Source organism: Sinocyclocheilus rhinocerous, unplaced genomic scaffold, assembly GCF_001515625.1.
Source record: "Sinocyclocheilus rhinocerous isolate Xijiao unplaced genomic scaffold, SAMN03320098_v1.1 scaffold2715, whole genome shotgun sequence".
Taxonomy (NCBI): domain Eukaryota; kingdom Metazoa; phylum Chordata; class Actinopteri; order Cypriniformes; family Cyprinidae; genus Sinocyclocheilus; species Sinocyclocheilus rhinocerous.
In genome coordinates, this window is record NW_015667273.1 from 494,999 (window position 1) to 505,882 (window position 10,884).

Below are 10,884 nucleotides of genomic sequence, written 5' to 3' on the forward strand. Positions count from 1 at the left end.
TTTTAATCAAATATAGGCCTAATTGAAGTTGTATCAGTCGTGAATGGCACTCTCAGTGTTTTTTTATTTTTTTAATGGAATCATTTACTCGTTATCTGATGTAAAGGTCCACTGACTGGACGAACCAGTGAAAGAATTTGAACGAATCTTTTTGGTGCACGAATTCAAAAGATTCGAAGCACTGGGATGAATCAATATCCCCACCCTGTTCATGCAGGGGTCGATTCGGTACCAAATAAGGACATGAGCTCGACCGCTTGAAGTGACGTCAGTGAGATGGCTGGTGGAATAAAGGAGTCTTTCTCTCAGATGCGGGAGCAGAGGTACAGGGGGTACACATAGAGTCTGCTGAAATTGAGAATTAACTGTAGTGTAGACCGTAATCTCGTTACATAACCCATCACTGAACGCGCCGTTCGTCCGTTCATTCGCGTTAATCCGTTTCTCCTCAGAGCGAAAACACTTGTGGCGTTCGTCAGAGCGAGGGAACTCAGATACATTTATGTTTTCTCAAACTGAGGACAACTACATTAATTTTATTGAGCCACTAGAATAAAATAATCTTCCTTATAGTGTATATGCTTCTGTCCTTGTATCTATGTCCAGCAGTGTGGTGATGACGACCCGCTGACGCGGTTTCCACCACAACGCCAGGGAAGAGAGAGAGAGAGAGAAAGAAAGAGAGGAATCAAAGCGACAGAGCACAAGACTCATCTTGTTTGGGTTTCAAAGCCGAAGCTGAAGAATATTTCCAAAGATATCCAAGCGCCTCTGCAGACATGGAGGCGGCGAGTTTGGCACACGGGGTCGCGAGCTCGTTAAGCCCGCTCGAGGGCATGATCAAGAACGTGAGCCTGGAGTCACTCCAGCTGTGCGAGAGAGACGGTAAGAAACCGCTGCAACACAGTGAGTGACTGTAAACTTGACAGGTTTATCCACGCCTGTTCTCCCCTGTTAACAAACCTTTTTAAAGGACCATGTTTATTTTGAAATGTGTTGAGCGCTTAAAGACTGTAGTAAAAAGGGATTATTCATTGCTGCAGAAAAAAAATCGCCTGTCACGTCCATGAAAAGCGGAATATGAGACATGGCAGGCTGCCTTTGTGTGTGCTGGCTGTGGTATCTGATAGTGAAATCTCTGCTGTCTGTGCGAGGCTTTCGTTTCAGCACCATGGACACTACCCTCTTGCTGTCAGCTACCTTTTCTCTTGCAGTCTCGTTTAATTGTCATGCGGTCATTTAAGCTGAAACCAACAAACTGGTATTTTAAACCAGTAGAAAAAATAATATAAATATCAAAATAAAATAATCATAATTTCAAGAGCCCTAAAGCAGTAAAGGATGCTGATGTGGCAGGGGGTGAGGCTTTTTGACAGCTTCATGTTGGCAGAAGGTGAAGTCAGGTGCTTACACACACACACACACACACTGAGCAGGACACACATAGGGAGGAATCTGCTGTGGCTTTTAAAGGTATACAGGCTTGATATAGAGGCTTACTTGAGGATAAAGTGTTTGCCTTTCACCTGTTTCCATCTCATTTTGTTTGAGTGGAATTGCAGGCCTATAAATGCAAATCCATTTTAAATGGTGGAGTCACCTTTGTCTTTTTAATAAGCGTTACAACCATCAGTGTTTCAATAGTGAGTGTATGTCTAAAAATGTCAAAATGTGTCATCCTCTTTAAGAATGACTGAAGCAACAAACTGCAAATACGCATTTTGGCAGGCTTCAGAAGAATACAGCGTTCCTCTAAGGCTAGCACAATGACTCACCAGATTTTTGAGAGGGAGTCAGAGTTTTTTTATCTTCCCTACATGAATGTATTTGAATCAGCATTAAATAGCCTGAATAGATTGCTGTGCTGGCAGCACAGTGCCTCTTATCTCTTTGAGTTACTACATTTACACATCAGCGCTCATTTCATTTTGTTTAATTGCAACAAACTGAGGGAGTGCATAATGCACTGTTTTTGAGGTACTAATTGAACTCTCTAATTAGTTAGCATGAATGTGCTTCTCAGACATGAAGGAAAACATTCTCTTTAAACATGGACCAGACTTCTCATCTGTTCAGCTGTCCTAACCAGACACAGCTGTATCTGCTTTTAAACACCCTTATAAGATCTTTGCAAGATGATGTTTTGTATATTTTTATCTAAAAACTGATTTCAGTTAAAGTGCATTCAGATGATGATTGAAACCACTAGCGTTGGCTAATGCTAACCCATCAGCTGAGTGCCAGTGTAAATATCTAAATCAGATTGGCTAGAAACCTGAATCTGTTCCACGCAGGACTTTGAACAACCTTGGGGATTCCTGACTGCAGCCTGTGACACCTGAACAAATATATTTAGAGAAATGTTGTACAAATAACATAAACTTTTTAAGATGTTGGAGTAAGCCTTTCTAGTAAGGACCTGGATTTGTAATGAAGCGGTTGTAGATTTGATCCCAGTTAGAGGCAACCGGTGAACTGTAAACTTTCGATGCCCTTGAGCAAGGGATATGAGTATACAGATGCAATATGAAGGCTAGACTATGATGTATGCGATGAGTGAAATATAAGAGAATTAACAAATGTTAAACTCTCTAAACAATTCACAACTTTTTAAAAACAAAAACATCACATTCCCAGCTAAGGAAAGACACTTGTTTTTAATTGATATTGAATTACAGACAGCACATGCTTACTTAATAGGTAGACTGCTTGTAAAATCATCCCTAATTAAATGCAAATATTTAATTCTGTATGATTAAGTGCTGTAATGATTATATGTTGCTTGAGGCTTGACTTAAGTTCATTTTCCCTTCCCTAGAGAAGCTTTGGGCTCATAAACTAGAAAACAGCAGCCTGCTGTACCATTTTATTATGTGCACAGCACTCGTTCTGAGCTCTGCAGCTCATCTCGGCAAAACTTAATTGCAAAGTAAATGTGTTATCTTTATTGCAGGCGGAGAGAACCAGATTATGCTCAGAGCAAATTTTCCCACACACATTTGGAGCTCAGATGCCAAGAGAATCATGTAGAAATATGATTTGATTAGATTTTTTACTCTTATTAGGTAAATGAAATTGCACACAGACTATAGCAGGCTTTTGTGGTAATTATTTGAATGGTTTGCTTTAGATTAATATTAATATCCTTTTAGGTTAAAAGTACAGTTATTTAGTGTAGATAGATATTTATAATAATCAATAACCAAGCTTGTTCGTGTTAGTTTGGTGGCAGGTTCTGTCATTCTTGCAGTAAAGATCATAAAACGTATAAAGCCTGGCATATAAAATAAGTCAGAAAAAAATATTCAGAAAAATAAATTTTTAAACCAAACTGCAATCTTTATTTCTATTGATTATTAATAATAATATAAATAAATAAATAAATATGAAAGACATTGTTATAGTGAAGATTTATCAGTGCTCAATATATAGATATATCTCTTTGATTTTTACTATAACCATGTTCTTGCTTCCATAATTTTTTACATATATAAAGTTTTAGACTATAAATGACACCATAATTTGTAATTAGCCTGGGGCTGAAAACTGTTAAAAATGTAAATTTACTGACATGCACAGCTTGTTGTTCTGCAAATGACAAACGTGTGTATTAATATGCAATTCTGTGTGCATTTTGGAGTGGATCCAGAGCTCATTAAACAAACTCTAAACCCTGCTAAACTAGCATTCTGCCACAATTCAGAGACATTTGCAGTTTGAACCTGCAATCTCGCTCTGTGTTGGAGCTCTTTCGGGAGAAAAGCATTGTTTTCATGCACAGGGACCAATACTATTTTGTAGTCACATGTTGCAGTGCTGTTTGCCCACATAAAGACCTCACTGTAGTTTTGGATTTGTGAGTGTGTGGTTTGATTTGCAGTCTGTAGACTCTGTACAGTCTGGACATTTCTGTTTTTTCTGTTATGTAATACTGCAGTTTTCTGGGAAAGCTGCTCACACAAGCTGCTCCCCTGATGGATATTCTTGGTTGTTTAGGTGTTTGTGAAGGAGATATTTGGAATGGAGTTTGGTGATAGATTTATTTCAAATGTCTGATGTTTCAGTAGGTTCTTCTGTGTGTGCGTGGCTTTAAATAGACTGTGGTCCCGCAGGAGGCTTTTAGACATTATTGGAGTCGATATAGAACCAGACGCTCCACACTTTTCCTTCTTCGTGTCTTACTCTCTTATGATTCAGCAGGTAGTTCTCTGTCTGTGCTTTCCTACATGTTTTGAGTCTCACATTGTCTAATATATACTTCAGTTCAAAAGTTTGTGGTTGGTTCATTATTTGTCTTTAAGGCTGCTATTTCTGTTTCTCAAACTTTTCAACAGTAATACACGATAAATAAAAGGTTTTATCTGTCAGCTTTTCTGAAAAAAAAAAAGTTTTTCTATTTGAATTAGGGCTGGACAATAATTCAATATCAATATGTATCGCGATATAATTTTTTTCAATAACGGTGATATGATTTTTAAACACATTTCCGATATTTTATATATAACATCTAGAGACTATGAAAATTATTTCTCGTCCAGCAGCTCTGACTTTTGTTTACGATCTTAAAACTTAAGTGCTGATCACTGGGCATGTAAAGCTTCTGCCCATCTTCCTCTTTAAATTATGCTACATTGATTAATGGCCTTGATTTGTTTCCATGGAAACTGCCGTCTTTGTTAAAGCATGTCGAAAGACCTGTGGGTGAGTTTTGAAGCTGGCACTTTTGTAGAGAGATGCGTACTGCTTAGGGCTGCACAATGTATCGTTTCAGCATCGATATCGCGATGTGCGCATCCATGATAGTCACATCACAGGATGTGCGATGTTTAGTATACTGATTGTTATATTTATACTGATTGTTTTCTTCGCTCACACGCAGACACGGTGTTTACACCGGACGTGACAGCTGTACAGAGATACCCATTTTAAATACATTTAGTAGCAGAGCTACTGCACGCGATTTTCAGTGCTGGAAATCCATTTAACCTTTGTTGAAACTTCCATGTCGTCGCGGAGAGTGCAGGACACGGTTGCTTAGCAACGGCAGACGCCACGAAAGCGCAAGCTCCCGAGCGCTTTGGAAAGAAGGAGAAAGCGACGTTTTTAGGCGCGACATGTGAACGGCCCCAAAGTCTGTCTACACTGGACGCGACAAAGCGACTGTTGCCAATCATTTGAACTTTGTGTCAGTACGTCATAAAGAGAACACGGCATCAGTTTACTGTAGGGGATTTGTCGTACCGCGCTGCATCCAGTGTAGACAGCATGACTGATTATAATGGGTTCACTGTATTTTGTCGCATCGTGCCGCTCGCAGTGTAGACACGGTAAGAGCCACGCAGATGCACGTGAACACTGAATTCTGTTCACTTCTGCGTCTATTTGTGCCTGAAATACTGTGCTCAGCAAGTAAACACAGTGGCTTATGGCTTAGGTGAAGGGAAACAATTAAGAAAGAAAATGGATGTGTAACAGTATATTGGTTTACAGCAGTTTAATGTTCCTGAGGCTTTCTGTGTTGTGTATGTTAATTAAACAACAAAACAAAGAAAAATCACTTTTGTAGCTTTAACACAGATTTATTAGATTTAATTTATAAAGTGAAGACTATGCAGTGTTATTTTACATTTGATTATTCAATTTCTGTACCTGAATACTGTTAGACTTACCTGAAAAATATAAAGCACTGCTTATTTCATTTTTATCTTTGTTCTGTTATATTTATCTATGCTTGTAATTTGTTTATTATTTCCCCCCACAAATAAACTATTCAAGTCATGTGGTGATTTATTTTTTCATATCGCTTTATATCGCAGAAAAATAAAATATCGCAATGTGAGTTTTTTCCAATATCGTGCAGCCCTAGTACTGCTGGTTTAGTACTTGTTTTTAGGTACAAATAAAGTAATCTCATTTATACAGACTTGCTTTATGATTTTGTTGAGAGTTTTATTTTAAATGATCCTTTGACCAAAGCTTGGATAAGATTACATCAACATTTGCTGGAAGTACAATTGTTCGTGTATGCTAAACGTATGCAGCATCAAACCAGTTTAAAGCGTGAAGGAAAGCAGATTCTGTAGTGAGAATATGTCAGACAAAAGCAGAAGTTGATAAACAGACATCTGTTGTTTGTGTAAGGGAGGCTGTTGGCAGAGGCGGCGTTCGGAGGGCTTCTTCTGCCAGACCCAGTGTTGTGGGAGGGCTAGTGTAGTACAGGAATATATCTATCTCAACTGAGCTCAACGTTGTGAGTACTATTATTTTTCAATAAGACATTTCGCTGTTTTGTTTGTGCATTTACCTTCTTGTGCATTTGTATTCTTCCTTTTTTTACTTTAGATTTCATAAGGGCAACTTTATTTCTTGTAATTGTCACTTTAATTTCTATAATTACGACTTCATATCTCACAAATATCACTTTTTTACAACACAGTGTGACTTTTAATTACAAATTATGACTTTATTTCTCACAATATTGACTTTATTTCTTATTTTGAACTTTATTTGTTGTAATTAAAACTATTTCCCATAATTGTGACACAATGTGACTTTCTCACAATGTTGACTTTTTTTTTTTTACATTTTTTGTTTTATCTCACAATTACATTTTGTATTTTTTATTCTAAGACAGAAACAGGCTTTCACGGATTGTTCTGTGGTAAATAAAGCAGAAGAGTTCTGTATCAAAAATACAATAAAATAGCAATATTGTAAAACATTATTATAATTTAAAATATCTGTTTTCTATTTCAATAGAGTTTTCAAATGTAATTTATTTCTGTGATGGCAAAGCTGGCTTTTCTCTGTTACTCCAGTTTTCAGTTTCGCATAATCTTTCATTTTATTATGCTGATTTGATGCTCAAAATACACTTCTTATCATTATCAAAGTTTAAAACATTTGCTTATTATTTTCTGGAAACTATGATACACTTTTACAGGATCCTGTGATTAATAAAGTTAAAAAGAACAGCATTTAACTGAAATAGAATTTGTTTTTGTAACACAGTAAATGTCATTACTGTCATTTTTTATCAATTTGATGTCCAAACTTTTGAATGTTAGTATAACCTCAGTGTTCAGTAATTCATAATATTCAGATATTTATCCTTCAATAAACATGGATCTTTTGTGCTGATTTTTCAGTAATACTCTTAAGTCCATATTAGAGTAATTTCTTTCCAGGGGAATATATTAGCAGTAGTAAAGAATTCAGTTTAGGAGAGAAAGGGCTCAGTGTTTAGTGAACAGTGAGCTGAGGGTGCTTATTGTACAGTAAAGCTTTATCATGACCCTATTCATGGTTTCAAGAGGCGGTTCAATGTTCACTGTGTTTTGTGTGTGTGTGTGCCATTCAGGAATCCCACATTCCTGTTGTGCATTTCTAGACACTAAGATAACACAGTGCCCACACTGTAGCCAACAAAGCACATTTCTAACTCTGTGTGATTGTGTATGTGGGTCAGTGTAGCAGTGTTTATAGAGAAAAATTTAATATTTCAAACAAAACAAAGGATTTTAGACAATATGCTTGCTTTCTTTCTTTCAGGTAAGGCTGAGGATCCCGGAGTGGTAGGAATGGAGTTACCCGTTGCTCGCAACATCAAGATCAGTAACATCACCTGCGACTCCTTTAAGATCTGCTGGGATATGGACCCTCACACCACAGAGAAGATCACACATTACTTCATTGACCTTAACAAGAAGGAGAACAAGAACTCCAACAAATTCAAACACAAGGTAATCAATGATTCAGTTCACAACACAAATTATTTTAATTATTCTGCATAGTCTTGAGTATTGCCTGGGGTTTCAAAGTTTGTAATAGTTTATAATACAAATGGGCTTTTTTTGCCTATTTATGAGAGCATTTTAGCTAAATTTCATACTGTTGTTCATCGTCATAAAAAAGATTCAGATGATTAAATGTCATTAATTAGTCAATTCATTCCTTGATGACTCTCTGTCTTTAGGATGTGCCTACGAAGCTTGTTGCTAAGGCAGTCCCGTTGCCCATGACAGTGCGAGGCCATTGGTTCCTGAGTCCACGGACAGAATACACAGTTGCCGTGCAAATAGCATCCAAACAGACGGATGGAGACTACGCTGTATCAGAATGGAGTGACATTGTTGAATTTTGTACAGCAGGTAAATCACCCAAACACACACATACATATAAAAAAGAATGCAAGACAAGACTGTACAGACTGTTTGATATACAAAGGTAATTAAAAGTGCTGTGAATTGGCATTAGAAAAAGAGAGAGAGAAAAAAAATTAAAATAAATAAAAAGTGAGAAAAATACAAATATGTGAAATCACTTAAGAATATAAAAATGAATGAAAGAAATTTTTTTTTTAAATGCCTAAATAACTTAAAATAGGAGAATAAAGATGATAAAATGTTGTGATACTGATCAGCTTTTTATGTGGTTAGCAAGACTAATGAAAATTGATGACAAATACAAATATTTCCTTCAATTTTCTAGATTATTCCTCAGTGCATTTGACGCAGCTGTTGCAGAAGGCTGAAGTCATTGCTGGCAGGATGCTCAAGTTCTCCGTCTTTTACCGAAATCAGCATGAGGAATACTTCCAACACTGCAGGTGATTTAAAAAAAAACTCAGTAAAAAATGCTAAGGATATGAGAGAAGGGAAAGAGATAGTAATCCTGGTTGAGGAAGATAATGATAATCTTTCTTTACTGCTGAGATTCAGTTTGGCATTAGGAAGCAAACAGCTCCCTCTTGTGGAATAATTTCCTCATTAATAAGCCGGGTTTACTTTCTGCTTTTTGTGAACTGCATTTATATTTTCACTTACATTTATGTTCAAAAGTTTGGGGTCAGTATGATAAAAAAAAAAAAGAAATTCATACTTTTATTATGTAGAGATTCTTTAATCTGATTACAAATGACAGTAAATATACATTTATAATATTCCAAAATATTTCTATTTCAAATAAATGCTTTTCTTTTGAACTTTTTATTCATGCTGAAAAAATGTGTCACTGTAAAAGAACTTATCATGGCAAAAATGTAAAGCAGCACAACTGTTTTCATCATTGATAGACACCAAATCAATAAATTATATTATAAAATATATTAAAATAGAAAACAGTTGTTTTAATTTGTAGTAATATTTCACAATAATACTGTTTTTGCTGTATTTTTTAAACAAATAAATGTTGCTTTAGTGAGCATAAGCGACTTCTTTTAAAAAAATCTAACTGACCCCAAATGTTTGAACAGTAGAGTAATGATATAAAGACATGTGAATAAGGAATTTTAGAAATGTATTTTTTTCTCTCACAGAGATGTTCTTGGCAGTCGAATGATGCCCTCGGTAAAGGATAACAGCGGTAGTCATGGTTCACCTCTCAGCGGTAAACTGGAGGGGATCTTCCTCAGCTGCAACACTGAGTTTAACACAGGTCAGCCACCACAGGATTCCCCATACGGCCGCTTCCGCTTCCAGATACCCGCCGAGGTTCTGTTCACCCCTGACACGCGCCTCTACTTTGGGGACTTCTACTGCATGTACACTGCCTATCATTATGTTATCCTCGTCCTGGCTCCCCGGGGCTCGCGTGGAGACCTTTACTGCAGAGATCGCCTGCCAGAGCTGGATGTGACGAACAACCGCTTTCTCACACGTGTGTGCGGGGAGGATGGGCGGGTGGTGTTTCAGCATGCGCAGGATGTGATTCTGGAGCTGATTTATACTGAGCCGGTGCAGCTGGCACAGGGGACTGTCTCTCAGATCAGCGGCCACCAGTTGATGAGCTTCTCAACTGTCAATGCTAAGAAAGACCCCAGCTGCAAGACCTGCAACATCAGCGTTGGGCGCTAACTTGGGCGAACATTCACACAGACGCAGTTGTGCATATAACAAGAAGGCCTCCTGAACAACCTTTGAATGCTACGTTACAAAACAAGATACAGATGAACTCCAAGACAAATGGCCCCAGAATCCTTCAGATATACTCAAACCCCTTTGGGGGGGCCTCACAGACCCCCAGCTAATGCTAGAAAATTATATCTTTGCTCAATGAACTGAGAAGTGTTACAAAAAGTGCAACAGAAACAATAGAAAAGAGTAAGACAAAAAAATTATTCAAGGCAAAAAAAGTAAAAAAAATCAAGATTTGAATTGAGAAAAAATTGATAACAGAGTACAGCTAAATTTCCAAAACCTTCAATCCCACTGTGAATTTTTAATGTTTTTTTTTTGGTGCTTTTTCTGATCGATATTCAGAGCCCAGCTCTGTTTATCTCCAAACCGTTTGTGACTTTTTTTAACACACAGTGACTCTCAGACAGGGATGTCTTGCTCAGTTTCCACTGGGGCCATCAAGCTGCCCGTCTCTCTTATGTTGGACTTGTGCTGCATGAAGTCTGATCCTTTAAGCATCTACATGCCACCTCAGCCTTTAAACCTTCTATATGGGGATTTTCTTCATTTACACAGATCCTGTGGTCTATGTGCCCACTGAGCCTCTATTCACCCTTGCCATTCGCCTCTGAGGACTTCTACTGCATGTATACTGCCTAGCATTACATTATCCAGATGGATGTGACAAAAAACAAATGCTTTAAGAGTTTTACGCCAACTGATCCTTTAAGCACCTACATGCCACCTCAGCCTTTAAACCTTCTCCTTTGTCCTCAGTCTTTTCATTTTCTACTCTGAACGCAGTTCTCCTTTAACCTTTATTACTCATTAAACATTGTTATTTTGATGTTCTTGTTTTGTTTTTAGAGACTGTGTGATGCAGTATTGATGGTGTATGATGATTCCTGATAGAACATCAAGCAGTAAGTAGAACTGATTTGTATAAAACATATCCTAAACATATCCACTGCAGGACAGCTATGTCCAG

At 37.4% G+C, this 10,884-nt stretch overlaps 1 protein-coding gene across 2 annotated transcripts; it reads left to right on the forward strand.

The window, feature by feature from the left end:
* The first annotated feature begins 222 nt into the window (after positions 1 to 222).
* LOC107733545 (phytanoyl-CoA hydroxylase-interacting protein-like) lies at positions 223 to 10,068 on the forward strand. Of its 2 annotated transcripts, none has more exons than XM_016545211.1 (5): positions 223 to 906; positions 7,552 to 7,742; positions 7,976 to 8,150; positions 8,491 to 8,608; positions 9,317 to 10,068. In XM_016545211.1, the coding sequence occupies exons 1-5, from the start codon at positions 780 to 782 to the stop codon at positions 9,852 to 9,854; spliced, it is 1,149 nt and encodes a 382-aa protein (XP_016400697.1). In that variant the 5' UTR covers positions 223 to 779; the 3' UTR covers positions 9,855 to 10,068. The 2 variants fall into 2 exon arrangements, with proteins under 2 accessions (XP_016400697.1, XP_016400698.1); XM_016545212.1 differs by having other exon boundaries at positions 223 to 885.
* The last annotated feature ends 816 nt before the right edge of the window (positions 10,069 to 10,884 follow it).